Genomic DNA, 23,586 nt, shown 5'->3' with positions numbered 1-23,586 from the left:
ACATGTACAAGGCGTGTATGACAGTCTTTACAGATCCTAATGCATAACTCTACGGGTTCGTACTGCCTGGGGGCACGGCATGGCTTCGTATCGCTCGTGCCACATACAGAAAAAAAATATTTACTTCAGTTCGACCGATCTCATTATTCCTTAGATATTGTCAGACAGACCAAGTTTCAGCTGTCTTAAATAATCAATATTTAGACGACCCCAGTGTAGTCCTCTTAGTCAGATAGACAGATGCGAATTAAGTTCAGGTTTATATACAAAGATATTGAACAATATAAAGAGTACGTGTAAATTAAACTATAAAGCATGATAGACAGCCCAAACCATAAATTCTAAGAATATAAATTACACTATTTGATTTTTTTTAAAAAGTGAATTCACATCAGTCTTTGACATCAGATCGTTTGGATTTTGACAAGCTCAAGTTCATTTATTCATTCAAACCACATTATACACCCTATGTTGTGAGCGGGGTGTAGGTTATGTTGTGAGCGGGGTGTAGGCTATGTTGTGACCGGGGTGTAGGCTATGTTGTGACCGGGATGTAGGCTATGTTGTGACCGGGGTGTAGGCTATGTTGTGACCGGGATGTAGGCTATGTTGTGAACGGGATGTAGGCTATGTTGTGACAGGGGTGTAGGCAATGTGACAGGGGTGTAGGCTATGTTGTGACCGGGGTGTAGGTTATGTTGTGACAGGGGTGTAGGCTATGTTGTGACAGGGGTGTAGGCTATGTTGTGACAGGGGTGTAGGCTATGTTGTGAACGGGGTGTAGGCAATGTGACAGGGGTGTAGGCTATGTTGTGACCGGGGTGTAGGCTATGTTGTGACCGGGGTGTAGGCTATGTTGTGACAGGGGTGTAAGCTATGTTGTGACAGGGGTGTAGGCAATGTGACAGGGGTGTAGGCTATGTTGTGACAGGGGTGTAGGCTAACGAAGCGGAAATATAGATGATCGAGGTTCGTTTTTGCATAATATCTCAAGTTATGGATATATTTCGCAGAAAAGCATATGGTTAAGGAAGAAAGCATTAATTCAGGAATATATGGAAACAAATATATTCACTGTACGCTTTCTAATTTTATCAAACACCTCAACACAATTCCGAAGATCGGGGCAAGTTTGGCACTACCGCGTGTCTATGATCAAATATCAAGGCAACACTATACATGTATATCATCACTTAAAATCATATGTCCAATAATTACGTCTTATCTGTATAAGTTTACATTTATTTACTGTCAGTGAATAAAACCTATCGACCTGTTTCGCCATATACCATAAATGAGGGCGTGGAACTTTTGAGCTAAAAAGTGTATTTCAGAAATATATACCAATTATACAATGCTGACCAATTCCCAAAATTTCAACTTTGTACTTCATTTAGCTTTTTAGAGAAAATTAATTATATTACAATAAGGTTGTGCTCGGTGGCGCAACTTTCGAAGTCAAAATTATCTCGCGTTGTTTTACATGTAATTTTATACTTCGAACATGAACATGAAATCCTTCATTGTGTTTCTATATTAAAAGCCGAGGTACCCAGCGTGCACATACCATATGCATTCCTAAATTATCCGATAGAATGCGGTGAACAGAGGATTTGCTGATTCCCAAAATTTCTTCAATCTCTAGTACGGTCCGACGTCTGTCTTCCCGAATAGTGTCATTCAATAATTTTACCGTTTTTTCGTTGATTCCCTTCGGTCGGCCTCTCTTTCCTGGTGTCCTTCAGATAATAATATGTGTCATTTGAACACCAGGGAACGATCGAGAATCATTTCTGTGCGATTCTGTCAAATCTAACTTTTTTTTAGAGTCTTCGTTGGAGACAAACTGAGTTCCGTGCAAAAGTTTATGACTTCTCGGTGCGCCGCGTTTGACGCTGACGTCGCCATTTCGCTGGACATTTGCACCTCCTAACTGTCGCACGATATGTCATAATTCATTTCAATATTACGGCATAGTGATAAAATTTACGGGGTATATAATTGAGTATCTAAAGAAAACTCCTCTACAAAAAACTATTCTCAGAAATGAAATGAACAATGTTTTTTCTGCGATTGTAATTCCATTTCGATTATTTTAATCCACTATTTTTTACATTGCGCTGCTTTATTTTTCTCTATGATGAAAACCCTTAAGAGATTTCCTATTTAATGTCAATTAATATTTAAACTTTTTACATAAATAATGAATTCGGAAATTGATTTATAATGCAAAATATTATTTCAAAATTAATAAAGATTAAACCATTGTCTAAATATGTGATATAATTCATAAATATTTTCACAGGAATGCCATATTGATTCAAAATATCGAAATTAAGGGATGAGGACATCGCATAAAACTCACGTCATGATGAATAAATCCAAATGTTAGACATAACATAGTCAGTGCAAACCTGCGCTTCCATCTCATACTTCATGGATCAAGGATGTCACCTCCTTGAACCTAATATTCATCATTTTGATTAATTGCAATGCATGTAGTGGTCTACCACCGAAAGGCAAATATGATCTCAATTTCGTAATTTCACAAGGGCAAATATAAAACATCTCCAGGTAAAAGGTTATGGCTAACATCCATGATAGCATTTCCGTTTACACAATAACGGATACACCATAAGTTACGGCAATTTTTTAAATCATTGCTAATCATCAAGGTTGAAACTTTAAATTGTTTCAAGTTTATTTATTCACTCAGCGTATAGCCCAGCTTTATAAATTATGACATTTAGGTATGATTTTCTTTACATATATAGTCTAATCATTCATTAGTCTACCGAAAATCACAAATAAATAACTCAATATTCTATTTATCATCTATTTCCTATAGCAAGAATTTCATTTCTTTACGTGTACGATAAAGAGTCTGCTGGTGGAAAAAGTTTCATGTTGAAGTCAGTCAGTGCTCACCTTCTAAGTTGCGACAGGAGAATTCATTTTTAGTTTATTACAGAGGGAAAAAATATCGCCACCATATATGCACATACATGAATTACCTTAATTCCAATTAGAATTTATTTTGCATATACGAGTTAGGTATATGATTATCAATGTACATGTAGTGTATCGAAATGTACCTGCTACTCATTAGAAATTGATAGTTTATTCAACATTAGCTCTGACTCTCCCGAAACTCTATTAACCTCTCAACACTTCTATAATTGAGTAATTTCTATGGCTTAGCAGAATTATGCAATTGAATAAAAGTTGCTTTCGACATTTGCGCTCTGACTTTGTTTCAATGAAGTCATGTTGTATATACATGTGCTTATTAGATAAAGTACATATTGTATATAGAACGAGCACCTGTCTAAGGAGAAACTAACTTTAGATAAACAAACCATGGACTTTGTGATTGAAAACTATATTCAACTGGAAACTTGGATTTAATTCAGAAATTGATATTCCGTGTGTCCCTCAATTTGTGATAGGAGTACTCCAACAAGTATGTACATACAGGGGCAGTCACACCTTACCGCATAGCATAAACGGACGTCGCACAGATAAAAAACAATTGTGACATAATGCTGCCCGTTGGTATCCGTTGATGAAAGTCGTTCTCGCCGCTGCTCGAGGCTCCTGCGATCGGTGTATGAAGCGTATAAAACGCATAATAAATGCACGATTACTGGACATGGACCAGGCAATGAACGGTCGATTAACGGACATTACCGTCTGAATAACGTACAAGTACCGGATTTAACGAATGCGGGACGCATGAGAAGCCGGTATAACGCTCTTTCAAAGTTAGGCGAACGGACTAAGCGTTAGCATTATCCGGTGAGGTGTGAATTCTGCTTTATATTCATATATACTACTCGTGCGCCAAGTCAAAAGTATTTCGCCGGGAACCTCTAGCATGCTGGAGAAACTTTAAAATGTTGCACAAAGATGGGAAGTGCAAGTATTATGGAACCCTCTAGAGTTACTGCACAGAAAAAAAGTGCCTTGTTACTGCATTTAGCGGCTCCTGAAGTTCAGGATTTATACGATACTAGAGAACAGACACGTGTGAACATTGATGACATTATTAACGATCTGAATACTTACTTTGCTCCAAGAAAAAATTTTGCTTTTGAAAGACACTTGTTTTCGTCATATCAGACAACACAAAATGAAAAAGAAACGGTGCTAAATTACAAAAGCTAGCTATATCTAATGACTTTGGGAATACAAAACACAACTTAATGACAAGTGCAAGTCGACTGCTCTAAGAAGATTCCTCTGAGAAAAAGACCTTACATTTGGAAAAGTATTAGAATTATCAACAGCAGTGGAAATGTCTAATAGCCAAGCAGAGAAAATGGAAGAAAATCCGTCAATCTCACGAGACATTAACAAGGTCAGCACAAAAATTACAGCACACACAAAACCAAATTACGACAAGCCTAAACCTCAATCCAGGAATCAGAAATCAATATAGAGGGACCAGGACAAATAGTAGTCCACAGACGTTAAAATCTGGCTACAGACGCGGAAGTAAAGGTCATTATGGACTGTAGAATCACACGCGGTAAAAAGTGCAAAAATTGGGAAAAGAAGGACATTTTGCAAAAATGTGCAAAACCAAACATATGTTTTGGTGGGAACGATAAGTCAACAACTTGGGAATTTGCTTTCGGCATCACAAGACACAAAACTCCTACCACAAACGTGCGAATCAATAAAATCGCAAATGTTATTATTGATACTGGAGCCAGTGTTAATATCCTAGATGGCGATATTCTCCAAAAATTATCCTCGGGAATAACAAGAGGCCCACAGGCCTTATCAGTCACCTGAGTACTAGTTAAAAGTATCACTAGTACCAGAGGCTGTGAAATCCTATTCTCCATATCTGAGCTAAATTCTAATGTTTAGCAAAAGTATAAAACAAGATGTTTTCTTAAAACTTAATTATATAAATACCCTAGAAAGTGCCTATACTGATGAAGGGCTCTACATGATAATGTAACATAAACACGATATGACTAATTTGGACCTGTCCTAAAGTAAAAACTCTAAGGTTGCAAAATTCATAATTTTGGTACATCTTTCCTGCTTTTCCTAAATATCCAGTTTTATACCGTAACAGCAAACATAAAGAAGTCTTTCAAATGATAAAGGCAATAATCACTAAAATGATTTTGGCCTCACACTGATGCCAAAATCGTTATCGCAGGAGTAGGTCAACCTTTACCAAAATCCTTACCCCTGGGATCATCAAATTTACAATTTTAGTAAAGGACTACCCGTTCTTTCTAAATACCCCGGGGATCATGAAATTTACGATTTTGGTTAGGGGCCTTCCTGTTCTTTATCACTGTGCATTTAGGTTTTTCTTACATATGTGTGGTTGTAGAGAAGAGGATTTGAGAAAATTGGTCCATTTTTGGCAGTGTTGGCACCTTCCCAAAGGCATCAGGGGTGCAGGAGTCCTGCAATTTACAATTTATGTCAGCCTTGTTCCATAGATGCTTCATACCAAATTTGAAAAGAATTGGAATGGTAGTTATCAAGAAGAAGTTAAGAATGTTCAATTGTTAATGAACAGACTCGTGTGACCTAAAATCTGAAACAATGAAATTCTGAAATGTTGCATACTATACTCCAGCATGCTAAGGGTTCACGGCGAGATACTTTTAAGGGATGTCAACCGAGGCCCTAACTTGTTGGAGTAGTGTCAGTTACACCTCTGAAACAACTAAGAATTATAAAAGCAGATGTAAAATAAACACAGAAACAAAAACAACAACCATGTCATTCCCGGAAAATTTGGAAGCCGAACTGCTCAAAATGATTAGAGTTGATCCGCAGCTTGTTCAAACAATTATTCAGAAAACATGCAAAATAGTTTAGAAATATGAGAGTTTATTTGTTGGGAGCGGAAACCTATAATTACATTGTACCAGTTAAAGACCGACAATTGGGTATAAAAGCAGTCAATAGGTGAAAAGGGTGGAAGATATGAGTTTTCTATCATTCAGATTGCAGCAATTATTTTGCGAAAATAAAGATTATTTTTAGCTGTTGTACTAAAATTTTATAATTGGTATACCTGTTCCTCTCAAATCTGTGCATATATTGGCCATGTCTGTTTTAGATATAAATTCTCATGAAGTTTTAATTTTGGCTTTAAAAATTTGAAACGGGGCTAAATTTGTATTTCAAACTAGAGATTGACAGCTTGTGGGTGGGTTTAGCTTTTGTTGTTGTTTACACCGGATGTTGACTCACATATTACACAAGCATGTTTGTCTAGCTACAGTGTAGCTTTTGTGCCAAAGGAAACGTGTATGGTGTCCGGATAAAGCCAATTGCAAAAGCGTGACTGCGCGTTAGTCACAACACGCCGTCACGCCAACAAGCAAAGCGCCTTCGCGCTCTCACGCCAACAAGCAACGCGCCTTCGCACAGACAAGCAACGCGCCTTCGCGCTCTCACAACAGCAAGCAACGCCCTTTCGCGCAGACAAGCAACGCGCTTTCGCGCAGACAAGCAAAGAGCCTTCACGCCAACAAGCAACACGGCGCGAAGGCGTGTTGCTTGTTGGCGTGACGGTACGAAGGCGCGTTGCTTGTTGGCGTGAGAGCGCGAAGGCGCGTTGCTTGTTGGCGTGAGAGCGCGAAGGCGCGTTGCTTGTTGGCGTGACTGCGTGTTGTGACTAACGCGCAGTCACGCTTTTGCAGATGTCCCTATCCGGACACCATAAACATGTAATCAAATCCCTGTTAAAGTGAGAAAAATACTTAAACTCACATACCATTGGTAAATCAAGACTACCTTTAATTACATATAATCACATTCCTTAAAACAAAACTAGATTAACGTTATGAAAATAACTCTTAAGACTTCATTAGGACAGTTCAGTCTGATCATTGTTATAGTGTATTGCAGGATTACCGGTACCTTTTTCTCGAATAATGTCGAGCATGATGTTTGTCTCATTAAGCAACAATCTCCAATGTCAGTTATGTAACTCCAATCGTCTCTCAACAATAATGACAAACGTCCATTTGATCAACCACCACTCTAAAGTTACTTGCAATCGGACTCTTATGTTTGAACAATACAATGTCAGAAGAGGCAATCACAGATAGTAGGTCTCTAAATATCATAATGGATAGTGTTCCTTAATAATTTTTCAATGCACATTGAACAGCTACATTCCCCCTCCAATCCTTCTCATAATTGAAAGGTACCAAGAGGAAAATTACAAGCACTAGTATACTGTAATCCAAATTCTTTATTTCGCGATTCACCTGTGGTAAACTGGTTCCCGACGAGTAATTGTCGCGATCGAGCCTTTTTTCGAACCAGTGACAGACATTCAATGACTGGTTCGCGACGAAAAATATTCGCGACGATGGGATTCTTGCTAATCTTGATCGCCAAATTTTCTCACACGCGAATAAAAGTTAGCATACAGTATCATATGTACATGTACCAGTGTATTTGTGTATTTGATCTAAAATCTACATGTTTTAAAAGATATTGATAAACCGATGAGTTCATTTTCTAGTTCCTAGGATGAAGTTTTGTTAAATTTTGAACATATCCTTTCAGTGCCTCACAAATAGAGCAGAGTGGTAGAAACTTTAATTTTAATTTGATATAAATCATGTCAGTCTCCCTGTTCAAAACTATCAGCAGCAGACGGCATACTATAAAACTTGACCTGGCCCAATTGGCCTGACCTAAAAATTGGCTTGGGTTGGAGCCAAATTAGAAGCCAGATTAATTTTGAGGCCAGGCGAGGCCAATTGAGGCCAGGCCAGGTTTCATAGTATGCCGTCTGCTACAGAGCACGTGTAGAGACAAGACACTGTTTAGATTTGCCCCTCTTCCCATATATAAGCTTAGTTAATTGCTGTATGGATGTAAAAAAAAAAAAAAAAAAAAAAAAAAAAAAAAAAACCAGAGCCACGAATAGCCAAAAATGGCCATTAGTCAGGACATGATATTATTCTCGGGGACAGAAGCCAAGAATATCTATTTTTCAAATATGTTATCCTTTTTCCGATATCTTTTCAATTTGTTTTAGTTATTGACGTTCAAAGTACCCATTGTTTTGGCCAGATTGTTATTGACGTCGCAATATTGCAACGTAATGTCACAAATTTACAACGTTTCATGTATTTTTACGTGAAAGTTCTCTAGGTATAAAAGTGAAACAAAAACACTATTCAGTGCAATTTAATTTATAATATTGTACATATTTAAATCTGTCTATGTTAATTCTATATTAAAACACACACCTATATAGTATACTCGTACATCCCTTTCTCCTCTCTCTGTTTGTCTCCTTCCCTCTCTTTATATCTTTTAATTTTTATTTATATGCAACCATTCAACAGTTTTAAAGTAATATTAATTCAGTACCTCTTTACTTAGCTTTGTTATTCAAGTATGACATGAAGATAAACCCAATCCCAATATTTTAACTGTATAACCATTTATTGCACATACCGATAGTTTTCGGGGGGGGGGGGGTGTCTTAAAATGTACACGAAAACACGGTGGATCCAACCGTTGACTTACGAATAAGATCTATTGACCTATGTATGTGCGTTTCAATATTACATGTAGTTTATGTTGCATATTGATCACTTCTTTTAACAGTCTTTTATAAGTTTACGGATTTTTATTTTTATTATTTGTTTGGGGGTGTTATTATTGTCCCGCATGTACATGTACACACGCCGAAAACAGTCATAGACAGGCTTTGGACAGCGGCGTTATTTCAGACGCACGTTTCTACATGTACAACTTTGGACAGTGAGTAAACATTTTAATCCTATGTTTCACACTTTTATTTTGTGTTATGCTATATAGGGAGTTACGTTTATGATGTGTGTGTGAGGGGGGGGGGGGGGTGGTAGGGAAACTGTTACAAAAGTAGCCGTACATGTACAGAATAACACATGAACATTTAGTTTAGCCATATGGAGATAATTTATTTTGACATTAGGCTAAAAAAATGTTCACGTGAACTCATCATCAGGTAAAATATGTTCCAGTTATCTAATTTCATTAGTTTCCTATCCGGATCATTTATTACAATAATATCTAGACCTGTATGTGTTTCAAAATGCCTTAATTATTATCATTAACTCCATAACATCTATGAAACGAATTCATTAATTAAAAAATCTTATTCTGATACTGCTACATATAATAGAACCAAACTCCCTCCTTGCATATATATTTGGTTAGTGTGCAAACAAAGTTAAGCGGATGTTATTTTCACATAAATAGAAACAAGAATTTTATCAATCAAGAGGTTGACTCCATGGTGAATTAACACATTTGTAGTTTGGCATAACACTTTCACATTTCTTCCTGTCATTAGGTTTAGTTCTTATTTTACATAAAATGCATGAGGGAAACCTTTTTCCGTTATCAGACACTTCCTCCATGTGTTACATGTACAAACACTTAAACTAAATTAAGTAAGACAGTGTGGTTTAATAATGTGTTCAATTCTTCCTTCTAATGATTAGTAATATTTTACTTAATACAATTTATTTTCCTTACAAAATAAATCAGATTATTATAGTATTAATGAAAAACACAATCGCACTTTCGAGAACCCGATAAAACTCAGGGAGAATTACTCTATGTTTGGGCATTGTGTCATCATACTTTGACTTTCAATACGTCACGTTTAGTACAACGGTTGTAAACATACTTCACAAATCAGCTGGGCGTAAAGACTGTTTATTTAAGAAATAAGATATCATTTTTTAATGTTGTTGGGCTATGACATGAATTTGGTCACGTGATCAAATCCTATAACGCCCAAAGTGCCTTATAGTAGAGTTGATCACGTACCAACTTCATGTCATATCCCAATAACATTCAAAAATGATATTTTATTTCTTATATTTATATTTTCTATTTTTATTTGTGTTCTTACCGAGCTTCCATGATTATGTAGCCGATGACCAAAATAACGATCGTAGAACATAAAATATAGTTCGTTAGAGTTTTATCGAATAAAAAATTAGGAACAATATCAAAGCGAATATAAGATATAGATATTTAATTGAAAATGTTTAAAAAAGACGAAACATGTGTAAAATAAAGGTAATTTAAAGCATAAAGTTAACTGATATGACGACAAGAAGAGCGGAGTAAACTACATCCGTGACGTGATTTGGTCGCGATCAGCGATGGAGAAACTGGTGTCGGTCTAGCTTACTAAGTTGAAAACGCAATTGTTGATCACAGATTTCGACAGAAATTCAAAGGATCTGAGAGAATTGATGGTGGATATGATGGGTCAAGTTAACGTTAAGCTCTTAGTCAGGTTTTTGGAAAGAAACAACGGTATGTTCATCGTTAGGACTCGCGGTTGTAGCCATGCAGGAGACGATTCAAGACAGTAGGACAGATTTAGACAAAATGCAGGTAGGTTGCATCTTTTATTAACCTTCAGTGTGTGTAAAAGAAAATAAAAACGAACTGACGGAGTTTTTGTTCACTTGAGAGATTTCTGTTGTAGGATTTTAATGAAGACTCGCACCGGTACCCTGACATGAACATGTAAATTTTTCGAGCCTCGAAACCAGCCTCGCTTATGATCATGTCGAGTCATAGCCGTGATTATTCTCTTTAGAGAAGTCGAGAGGCATAGCCTACATCGACTTCTCTTCGCAAGCATTCATATTTTGATTCTGGAAAACGTGTAAATGCCGGAGTCGGTGACGGTTTATGCTTCGACTGACGTTTCGACTCGTATGTGCTTGGATTTACGCAATAGACAACTTGTTTTCAAACATTTAACAGTAATGCACAAAACTGTCACAAGGAAATCAACACTTACTTGCTTTTAATCCATTTTCAACATGCCCCTGTCCCGGGTTTAAATCACATCTCTGATTACGTCAGCCTGCTTTTTTCTTAACTGGTCCCCTAATTTGACAGCTCCCAAGACCAGTTAATGTAAACCCGGGACAGGGGACATGTTGAAAATGGATTAAAAGCAAGTAAGTGTTGATTTCCTTGTGACAGTTTTATGCCTCTCGACTTCTCTAAAGAGAATAAGCCGTGATGGAAGTTGCCAGGAAACAACAGGTTAACTTATCATCATAAAGTAAATATGCTTACATGTATAACTCTGCCTACATGTTTTCGCTTCCAATATCATAGAACTTTTTTAATTCGCCATGCAGAAGTTGCAGACGGTATTTAAAACTGTTTAAAATAAAACAAGAGAACGGTATGTTTAATGTTTCTGTTTTATAAATTGATGAAATTCTTGTTTGTTTACAATCATTGTAGTGGCGGATCCAGGTTTTACGAGGGGGGGGGGGGGGGTGAAAGTCAAGTATTAGCCAAAATACTCAGCCATTTTGGGTGCCAATCTGGAATTTTACTCACACTATTTCTATTATTTAAATTTGTGGCGAGAAGGGGGGATCCAAATCCCCCACTGCATTGCATAAGCAAGAAGCCAGGTGAAAATACAGGAAATGACTTTTGAAGCGGTGATTGTATTCATACGCAAGAACAAACTGATCACGTGACCAAATTCATGCCACACGAAATTGAACATCGATTTCATTAGTACTGTCATATAAGGAAATGCATTGGCAAATGTAAATATTAGAAAATATAACGGTACCCGATGACGTATGTCCAAATCGGTTGACACGTAAACAACCGAACGAATGTTGTAGATAGCTCAGAGCCTTGTAGCCTACAGTCTATCCTTTGTATTGTTATGTGGACGCCTAATTTTTGTCTGGTACCCATATATTGTACTATTAACTTTAGAAATCATTAAACAATACGGGATAGGCCAATATTTCTTCACATCTAAGTAGCCTATCGAGTTAGGCACCCCTCGGCTCTCGAAGTCTTTTTATGTACTGCGACAGCGATTTCAACAGGCTTATCAGTGCCAAGAAAACTGAATGCACGGAGATGAAACATGTGAAGCCAGATATTTATTAAATTCAACGGTCTTCAGATAATAAAAATATATATAGTGTGATAACGTATAAAGAAAATGTGTGGAAGTAAAGGCGCGGCGCAGACGATGGGTGGATCTCGATTGTATCTGGAGTGGATTGGAAGACTTAGCTTCGTAATTGTTTAATCAAATAACTAAAACTGATAACTAGAGCAAGGTTTTTGTAACTATCCCTAACATGGTTACATATATATTCAAGTTCATAAATTGAGCATGTAATCTATTTGAAATTTTGGGGGCAAAATCGATTGATGTACGTAGCCCGATTCCGACGATGGCGCGGATCCGGTTTTATTTCAATAATATTGTTTGAAATAATCATATTTTATTAACTTTGAATAATTACTGGTTTCGTAAAAAGACAATAGAACAATCCCCAACTATAATATTTAAATATTACGATTTGTATTAAACCTATAGTTTGGAAAAGTATTCGGATATCGTACATGTACATGGAATGTGAAATTCCGGTTATTTGCAGAATATAAAAAGTAAAAATTCACTTATCCCCCATGTTTCGATCTAAAAAAAAAAAACAAAAAAAAAAAAAACTCTTAACTTCTATGCAGTATGAAATATACTAATTTACAATTCATTAATATTTATTGAATCGAGGCCTGGGGGTTATACAAATTTTTGGAGCATATTGTTGGATATTATCAACTTTTACAAAAATAACACAACTGTTATGTGTTCTGCATGTTATAATTTCTATATGCGTGAATTTTCACGAAAAAAACAAAAAAAACACTGGATTTATAAAGAAGAAAGTCTAAGCTATTTCATACCATGATGGTATTTTGGAATGAAGATACTTTAATTTTACTCAAAATTACAGGGCCATATTTGGGTATTCGTGGCTCTTATCCTTTTCCTCCTTTGCCTTAAACGAGGAAAATTTAAATCCTTACAGCAATTAACTGACCCATGAAACAGTAGCACAACCAATGCAACGCCTGCCCTACCACATGAGTGAAGCCAACGCCTGCCCTACCGCATAAGTGAAGCCAACGCCTGCCCTACCACACGAGTGAAGCCGTAGAAAGGAAAATAAATGAATTATATATTTGTGACATCACAAAAGACATTAAAATCATATACTTCGTTCCAAATTGTCAATATATTAGGAATGCATGGTTGTATCCTACGTTATTCTTTCATAGAATGGTTGTATCCAGCGTTATATCTTAATTATCATTAATCAATAATCGTCTTCATTGCAAAGTTTTCTTCCTAACGTTTATGGAATACATTTGTAATGATGTCGTTTTTCATTGATGTAATTGAAGTTTAGGTGGGGTTTTCTGTTTTCTAACAAAATGACTAAAACGAACGACTGAGACCAATTTACACGAAATCTTCTATCTGTGTTAAAGTGTTTGAGCAAGTGGTAGGGGATCTCACGGAATGGTACATGTATATCATTCAAACCATAATTCATTGCGTCACAAGATAGGCTATATAATACTTAAGAGTTATCTGTACAAAGAAAAATATGGGCCACTTTCTAACCCCTCCTCACGGACATCTACACTCTCCACAGTAAATTGCCGTTGGGATTGGTTGCACTCTGCGTTAAAATCCTGTGTAGGAATGATTGTATCAAAATGACGTTTGGCCACGGTACACTCTAAAAATGGTGTTTAGATCCTAAACACAAAGTTAAACACATTTCTCGTGTACAGTTTTGAACGCGTTCTAAATCTAAACATGTTTAACACTTTCTGTGTTTAGGTTTTAAACATGTTTAATCCAATGTGTTTAGGTTTTGAACATGTTTAATTCTTTTAATGTTTAGGTGTAGAACATGTTTAACCCTTATTATGTTTAGGTTTTGAACATGTTTACCCTTATTGTGTTTAGGTTTTGAACACGTTTACCTCTTTTGTGTTTAGGTTTTGAACATGTTTAGTTCTCCTTGTATTTAGGTTTTGACTTTGTCTCAATTACAAAATGATTTGCTAACCTTCTATTTAAAACTCAATCCACAGCATTAAAGAGTCTTAAATAGTAGCTTTCTCTTCTATTATAGGAGAATAACATTGCAAAATCTAGCAAGAATATCCCTTGCATTACAAACTGGGTCTATGGGATCCATGATGTTTCAAATCGAACAATGCGGGTAAAGTGATTTCCTACACACAAAGAACACCGGAAAACACTTATAAACAGATATATTCACAAATACACAGAACAACTTGCAAGGGGTTAACAAATACAATAACTACACTGCTGCACTTTCTAAAACACGTCCGATTGCCTAGAGTTCGCGGGTAAGAGAGAGAGAAAATCACGTGCAGGCTCAGAGGACTCCGAGCCCGACCAGAAATACTAAAAATCCACCCCCCCAAAATCACTACACGGGTTTGGGCGGTTCTTCTCAAATTACATTGCAAGTCTATTTCTATATTCTAATTGCCGAAACAACACGGTTGACATTTCCGCGATACATGTTAAAGACAAAACCATTAAAAATCACTTATGCACATATAAGAAGTAAACTATACATGGTTAAATATCACCCGGCAAGTACAACTTCAACAATTTTTTTGTCTTTGATATGCTAGTTTTCGCATAACAGGCACTGTCACATGTTGAATTAAAAAAAAAAGGGGGGGGCATCAATTGCAACTGATGTTCTCTTTCACAAGATTTAAATGAATTTTGTTCCAATGCAAAGTAAGAGTGATGCATTGGTTTAAATTAACACTAAAGGCACGTCTAATACCAGAGACAATGAATTACACTATTTTTTAAAATTCAATATGTATGTGTCCAGACCTGTTCAAGTTGAAATGGAATTCCAGATAAAATTTTCTGGATACTCCTAAACTCTGCTCATTTCCAACAGGAAAGGGTTGAAGCCCATAGACGGCTCTTCTAATGGTTCCATCAATTTTGGATATCGACCTCGACAGTGTATACTTGCAATACGGCGTATGATGTACACTATGGTCACTATCGGGACCTGGAACACTATAGCAGTTTGAAGTATGGCAATTCTGACATGCAATTTTTTCTGCAATTCGAATTTCATTTACAGAAGACAGGAATATTCTACATGAAGACTGTAAAACTAATGTCAACAATGTTACTAAGCTTATCATGTTCAAAACCTAAACGCATAGACGTTTAGGATTGTGTTTAGACGTTTAGGAATGTGTTTAGCAAGTGTTTAGCATGTTATTTTGTGTTTAGATACTGTATTTTTGCATAGCTAAACATGTTCTCAGTCTGAACATGTTTAGGGTAGAACATGTTTATTACACTTCGCGTTTAGGATATAAGCACAATCCTAAACACGTTTAGACCTAAACACGTTTAAAAAGTGTTCCAAACCTAAACATTGTTTTTAGAGTGTAAGGAGTGTTATTTTACTGGCCTGGGGTAAATATGAATAATGGCTTCTAGACAGAGGCGGGGGTGGGGGCCAATTAAAAACAGAGGGATGTAATCTACAATGTACATAAGATTTTTATACTATATATGACTGGTTTATCTAACACTGTCTATTCAACATATTTTTCACTCTATCCTTAATTCTGATGGTGCCCCATGTAACTGTTAAAGTAACATAATTAGCTCTCGATCTGAAAGTTTTGTCATGATAGTTGTGTACATGTATGTAAATTTATCCAAATTAAAACTAAGTTTAAGATTATTTCAAAAAATAAGATTTCGGTTCTTTTGAATATTATATGACATTATACAGAAAGCAATTTGCGTACGGGAAGACAATAATGTAATTTTGCTTCATTCAGAGCCTCTGGATAGGTTTTCTAACGTAAGTATTGATATAATAAATAAAAAAAAAAAATAAAAAACTTTATAAACCTTATTTTCTTCTATCATTGAAATAGAAAATCACAATTTTGCAACCAAAAAGTCGACACCAAAATGGCTGATATTGCTTTCAGTGATTTTTTTTTAGCCAAAATGCCACCGATATTCGGCTGTTTCCCCTCACAAAAATTAGCTAGTTTTTCCCAATTATATCTAATATGTGTTTTCCCCAATTTTTAATCTAGGGAAATTAGGCCATTTAAAAAAAAAAAAGGTTACCGTATATTGCTGACAAAGAGTAAATACGTTTTTTTTCTCCAAACCACTGCACATGCAAAAAGCTTTTGTAAAGAATATGTAAAACAATGAAGGCATCCATATAAGCAGATATGCAGCGAAGTATATAGTTTCCAGATACACATTAAGCCATATTGTTGACACTTTCATGTTTGACCGCCATTATATGTAGGGTCAGGTTAATAACAGGAAGTGGCCAACAGTATAGGGTTTTACTAAAATCCGAAAAATACAAACAGGAGAGACATTCTGGAAACTTGATTATTAATATATTATTTACAAGATTATGGGTACAATTGCTGGTGAATTAATAATTTATTATTTTCTTTATGATATTAGACAAGAAGTGCTTCTTAGAAAAAGTTAATGATATTTATACAAGGTGTGACTTCCAATACATATTTATTTTATGCTTTTAAATCAGATCTGAAATAAACCTCAAACAAAAATTTGATTATTTTATGCATCTTTACCATTTTAATTTACTATGAGTGATTTTTCCCAGTTTGAGGAAAATATCGCTAATTTTTCCCAATTCAAAAGGAGGGGTGGTAGTTTGAAAAACCAAAAAAAAATCACTGGCTTTTTTTCTCTTCTTTTCCTCTCTTTCTATATGATGATATATTGACAGTGAGGATAGGAGAGTACTACTTACATGGGCTATGCCTGTTGCCCGGTCCTTTTTAGGTTCTCAATACAATATAACAACGATGATGATAATGATTTGTGATAAATTTGATGAAATGAAATCACGTGTAAATGAATGCAATGATTACGTCTATATATAATATGATGGATCTAATAATAGCGACACGTGGCATGTTTCTCTTACAGCAATAAGATGCATGTCACCTTTGTTGAAGAAAGAGATTCTTGAGAATTTGTGGAATTCAAGTGAAAACAATGACAAGGTGTCTGTATTATTTAGAACTGGTTGGTGCACCTGTATAATACACTGTACGTGTACAGTTGTTCAACTGACGTAATGCATTTCCCGGGCTATCCCATCCCTTAATTATTCACCATAAATTCCACACGCACAAAACAAAAAATAAATGCATATATTGATAGCAAATGGAACACAAAACAAATTAAAGCATTTCATATTCTTAAGTAATTAAATCAAATGTATTCATTAATGTTGGATAGGGAAAAGTCATATCTTAAAAGTTTTATTCTTCACCATGTTCATAATGCAACAAACATTTACATTCCATACATATTCATGAGTTTCGAATCAACGCTTGTCACATATTATTACTTACACGGTGTACAGTTGAAACAATATTGCATTTACTGACCAAGTATATGTATATTCCATATTAGTTAACTACACTTTGTGTAACGAATATATCTTGCCAACTGCTTTCAATTACACTTTATTAACGGTATTTAGTCAATATCTGTGTATTGTATGGGGAATTTTAATTTCATTATTTTTCATTGATTGAAAACTACCCCGAAAATATATTACACTTCTTGATTAAATAAAAAAAGGCAGTGGTTTTCATAGGAAAGCTAAAATCAATTTGATAATATTTTTATGGTCCCTTGATTGTCCTAAAATGCGTAGTTTACATGTATGTCCGCATTCAAGCAGTTTTAACTGTTGGATGCTAATTTCTTCCACCGGAGTTTCAGTTGTGTGATTGAGCAGTCCGCTACTGAGAAACCAAAGTAAAACCTCATCTATTAACTGTGCATAAACCAAAGTAAAACCTCATCTATTAACTGTGCATAAACCAAAGTAAAACCTCATCTATTAACTGTGCATAAACCAAAGTAAAACCTCATCTATTAACTGTGCATAAACCAAAGTAAAACCTTATATCAACCGTGCATAAAGCAGTGTAAAACCTAATCTATTAACCGTGCATAAACCAGAGTAAAACCTCATCTATCAACCGTGCATAAACCAGAGTAAAACTTCATCTATTAACCGTGCATAAACCAGAGTAAAACATCATCTATTAACCGTGCATAAACCAGAGTAAAACCTCATCTATCAACCGTGCATAAACCAGAGTAAAACTTCATCTACATGTATTAACCGTGCATAAACCAGAGTAAAACTTCATCTATTAACCGTGCATAAACCAGAGTAAAACCTCATCTATCAACCGTGCATAAACCAAAGTAAAACTTCTGATAAACCAAAGTAAAACCTCATCTATTAACCGTGCATAAACCAAAGTAAAACCTCATCTATTAACCGTGCATAAACCAAAGTAAAACCTCATCTATTAACCGTGCATAAACCAAAGTAAAACTTCTGATAAACCAAAGTAAAACCTCATCTATTAACCGTGCATAAACCAAAGTAAAACCTCATCTATTAACCGTGCATAAACCAAAGTAAAACCTCATCTATTAACCGTGCATAAACCAAAGTAAAACTTCATCAGTTGATACATGTAGCTATTTGAGGGGTAGAATTTCAAAGTTACTAGAACGACCTTAAGGATTTTCAAGATTTGATCACGTTACCAACTGCATTAAACTTACATAAATTCTAAGGAGTTTGATTATTCTACAAATGAACACAACTATTTTCATTTGTGACCTAAAAATATGTTGTGTTTTATAAAAAGTTCACCACAAAGACTGCTATCCTGAAGTTGTAAATAAAAAGTCCTGGGTCAATATAACCCCTATTCCCCCGAACAATACACTGGCATTTGTCTAAAAGTTGAAAGCTGAAAGTTACTAAATGGATACTGGTACGCAGAGTTATAAATGTGGACTAGATTGTAGGTTATGCAACTACAAAACACGAAAAATATTTTGAATTGGAACTGGTATCAGAGTCAGCTGCATGGGAATAAACTGAATTACCCAGAATCCCACATGTACGAGTAAATTACCTCCGAATTGCCCAGAATCCAACGTGTACGGGTACCCGGTAGATTACCTCCATATAACCACTGTCAGATATAATCATATGCGAGTCAGGGACGTGAGGGGCGAGTGTGTTACATATATTCAGTATCATACGTCACGGTTTGTTGTCTGTACCTTTTCACCTCATTAATTTAACCAAAGGTGCAGTTTTATGGAAATGTCAGTGAAAACAAAATGCACAGATGGTGACAGTTAAATACTATCCATTCTACTGAAATAGCAAACTAAACCGTATTTTAGTGCTTAGAATGGGATGTAAAGCTGCACAATATGTGCATTTTGTTTCCACTGTGACACACTCGCCCCTCGCCTCCCTAACTACTAAAATGAAGGACTAGTGTCAATTGTACATGTACAGATATATATAGACTTGCTCAAGTCTCTATGTTTAATCATCATTGCTCTCTTTAATACGTTTTAATAATGCCAAACATAGAGACTCTATGTTTGGTGACGTTTAATGATATTTAGACTTCTGAAGCACAGAAATTTTTTAACGAAATGATAAAGCAATAAAATTAAACAACATACAGACTTGAGCAAGTCTAAGATATATATATATATCTATGTGTTTTGAATGGCAGTCAGTCGTTTTATCCTCGGCACCGTAGTGTCGTGTATTTTAAAGTCATATTAATGTTATAACAACTAAATTACAAAATAGATAAATTCAAAAAAGACAAAATAATTCATTTAGCATGTGTCGCCTTTGGTGGCATCAGAGATCATAAATGCATATTGGATTACCCAAACCCATGGAATACACATATAATTGTAGATAGGCAAACATTGTTAATTTGGCAGTCAATATAGTTGTATTGCCAACACCATAAATTCTAAGATATATATATATCTATGTGTTTTGAATGGCAGTCAGTCGTTTTATCCTCGGCACCGTAGTGTCGTGTATTTTAAAGTCATATTAATGTTATAACAACTAAATTACAAAATAGATAAATTCAAAAAAGACAAAATAATTCATTTAGCATGTGTCGCCTTTGGTGGCATCAGTGATCATAAATGCATATTGGATTACCCAAACCCATGGAATACACATATAATTGTAGATAGGCAAACATTGTTAATTTGGCAGTCAATATAGTTGTATTGCCAACACCATAAATTTGGTTTTCATTTGATCTTAATTAAGACACAAATGATTAGCATGAAATAATAAGTATATACCTCTTCTAAAAGTAAAAATAAGTATTTGAATGAACCGGGATTAACTTTAAATACAACATTCAATCCCAACAAAACTGGGGGGCTGTGAGCACGAACATTATGCTGTTACACAGTGGTCAATATGACCGGTGACCCGTTCATTGTTTTGACAGGGAAGGAAATAGACTAGTACACGTTGATTCTGTACATACATAATACAGCAAAATCAATCACGAAGGGGGTCTGAGCTGACCATTCTTGCATGCTGTGCAAATTAACGGTGTTCATTATCATCATATTTCTGAATGTGATCATGATCAAGTTTCCTGATGAATACAGTGTACATGGAGTTCCATCCAGATTGTATACGTTCCGATAACTTCATATCTATGGGGGATTTTTAGGATGTAGGGTGAACCCCGCCCCATTGGGGTACTTTCGCAGACTACAAGTGTATGAATGACTGATAACTTATTCATTGTTATGTGTACTATTGGACTGTGATAATAAAAGAAAAGGACTTTGAAAATACAGTATAAAAATGATGCAATTGCTGTAGAATTCTATGCTGGGAATTTTAAGAGTTTCTGAAAAAAAAAGGACAGAAGTCTGTGTTAGGGGAAATATTCATATTTTGTCAAAAGGGGAAAGCTACTCTTTAACAGTAAAAAAAACCTTCAAGTTGATAAATCCTTACACACCTACATGTATACTATAATATGCTGTACTCCCCCACAATATCATTTGTGCAATGAAAAGGCTTTGACATTTTGCTAGTAAAGTGTATAATAAATTCATGTCATCTGACATAGTTCTTGTACATTGCTCTAAAAATAGCAATGGCTAACAAAACAAAGAGACCATTGACAGATTACATGAACTCTCACTATCATGGTGGTTATGTTTGAGTTCTGCCGGATCTCGTCTAAATATCGATAGTGAATAAATTTCCAAAATAAATGCCACTCCTAGTTTGCAGCACCCATTTCCCTTCCACACTTGCAAACACTGCTAACATATGTGCCTAAAAATTGGTGGAGTCAACATCAATTTACTTACTGGCTGATATGAGGCCTCCAGATATCGACCATAGTGAATAAATTTCCAAAAAATGCCACTCGTACTTTGCAGCACTCATATTTTGCTTCCACACTCATAAACACATGGTAAACACCATTAGCGTGTGTATCAAAAATTGGTGAAGTTAAACATAAATTTACTTACTGGCTGATAGAAGACCTTGTCAGTTTCGTAGCGTGAAAACAATGACAAATACACTATGCATCCAATTAGCACTGATGCCACGATTATTCCTTTCAGTTTGTACATCGTGTGATGCGCTCACATACTGCTTAACACATGTAGCCAAACGCAGCAGCATGGGGGAATAAAGGTCACGGCGTATTCGCTATACTGCAAATACACGTGCTTGTGAATACAAATTGGGAAAGACATAATGAACGACCTCGTCTGCCGTATGTGATCCGCTTTAGGAGGTGTGGTTAATAGTTGACATTGATGGAGAAGTGTACAAAAAAAATTGTGTATATGTATTTGGGTTCCGCGAAATTACGAATCTATAAACATACTGTAAATTTTACGAAATTACCAATCAGTTTTACTGTAGATGTAGATTCATTTTATTTTGCTGATGTGAAAATGTAATTGGAAATGACGTAACATTTTTCACTCACACAATTTCTTACAGTTGTACGTACAGTATGAAAATATAGAAACGCAATGACTATGGCACCCAGGGGTAGGTATAGAGTAAAATAGTACCTATTTACTTCCCATAAATCTCAATACAAATATTTGCTCCTCTCACTAATTAACTGCATGCATATTGGACAAAAGCCTGTCAACATTTGAAAGTTTATTCCAAGCACTAATAAAGAATGTACAGGGCCCATTGCTTTTATAGTGACGAAAACCTCTTAGTATCATATAAAAATTATTTAAGTTTCCACTATCTCGTAATTACGAGATACGGTAATTATCTCGTAATTACAAGGTAATTATCTTGTAATTACAAAAAAAGATATTGTAATTACGAGATAATTATCTCGAAATTACGAGAAAATGTCTCGTAATTACACGTATGAGACAATTATCTCTAATTACAAGAAAATATAAATGTTGGTCACATTATCTCTTTTTATATATAAACTATCCTTTCATTTTTCCAATCGAAACATGCGAAGTAGACCATTAGAATAGTTAGAAAGTTAAATCATTTAGTGAAAGTTATTCATTTGATTCTTCAGAATGTTCAGATCAGTTTAATTAAAGTGTTGCGTGGTGAAAGTAATAGGATAATTAGAAATTGTTACGATGAATTATATTACAACATTGATAGAGTGAAAAATTCATCTATACAAAAATAGAATTCTAGACACGTATTTACAAGACTGTAATGCACTCATGGAAAACTCTTCAAAAGGTTTTTCTGTAAGTACTTTGTACATCATGACTTCTGTAGAATCCAACCATATTTTAACAAAACCAATTCAGAACAATTTAAAGAAACATATCCCTTTCATTAGACTTTCCTCGCACTCTTTAAATTTTGAAACTGGAAGATACCAGGGTGAGAGCTGGCAGCATAGATTAAGTGATGTTGTGACACACATCAAATTAAGTATGAATTTCATATTATCCCTCAATGTCCTCAATATTTCTATCTAAGAAAATACCCTCAAAAATACTATTATAAATCACCAAGTTGATATAAATTACTTCCTTTGTTGGGTTCACAACAGACACCTACCCTGGCTGCTTTAGAAAAATATCTTCATTATGCTCTTGCATCACGTAATGCTGAGTTGTCGCCTTAATGATATGTGTATGCATGATGCCTTTATTATTATTGTTCAATATTGTTTGATACTACTTTCCAATTATGTATTATGCATTGAACTATGCATAGAGCGACCGACCGACCGTGGGTTTCCGACGATGAAAGAAACTGGACGTGTGGAACTGTGTATTTATCTTATCGTTACATTTAATTGCTGATGGGTTGTACTGCCCAAAGTTGCATTAATTGAATAAACATATATACTATTACATTACTCCTTGCTTTTCGTAAGAGGCAACTAAATGGGACGGTCATCGGATGAGGCCGCAAAAGTCAAGGCCCCGTATCACAGCAGGTGTGGCACAATAAAGATCTCTCCCTGCTCAAAGGCCATAAGTGGCGAGCATAGGCCTAAATTTCACAGCCCTTCACCAGCAATGGGGACGTTTGATTATTAATAGGGGTGTTAAACAATATACAATCAATCAATCTTCATCCTCTAGCAATTCCCAACAAAATTATGCGAAATATGGCTGTATTTTTTTTTAATTTTTTTTTAAATTTTTTGGAAAATAGAAAATTCAGAAGTACATACAAGGATTATCATATCAGAAAGCTGTCTTCTCCTTTTCTTTTCAGTGTTTATTGTTGGTTTGATTTACGT

The 23,586-nt window shown here is 35.4% G+C and overlaps 1 protein-coding gene and 1 long non-coding RNA gene across 2 annotated transcripts in view; one reads left to right on the top strand and one right to left on the bottom strand.

The window, feature by feature from the left end:
• The window catches only part of LOC125646398 (uncharacterized), a 33,510-nt gene extending 10,323 nt beyond the window's left edge, over nt 1-23,187 (bottom strand). The window contains exon 1 of the mRNA XM_048872644.2: nt 21,347-23,187. Coding sequence (XP_048728601.2) covers nt 21,347-21,451 — 105 coding nt within the window. The 5' untranslated portion in view covers nt 21,452-23,187. The remainder of the gene's footprint in view (nt 1-21,346) is intronic.
• On the top strand, nt 10,130-11,260 carry LOC130046876 (uncharacterized). The gene is made up of 2 exons (XR_008795925.1): nt 10,130-10,410; nt 10,505-11,260. It is a non-coding gene; the product is annotated as an uncharacterized LOC130046876 (long non-coding RNA).
• Nucleotides 23,188-23,586: the final 399 nt, after the last annotated feature.

This window comes from Ostrea edulis, chromosome 6 (genome assembly GCF_947568905.1).
Source record: "Ostrea edulis chromosome 6, xbOstEdul1.1, whole genome shotgun sequence".
In the NCBI taxonomy this organism is placed as follows: domain Eukaryota; kingdom Metazoa; phylum Mollusca; class Bivalvia; order Ostreida; family Ostreidae; genus Ostrea; species Ostrea edulis.
The sequence above is the reverse complement of the archived record's forward strand: the minus strand, read 5'-3'. Positions and strand labels throughout refer to the sequence as shown.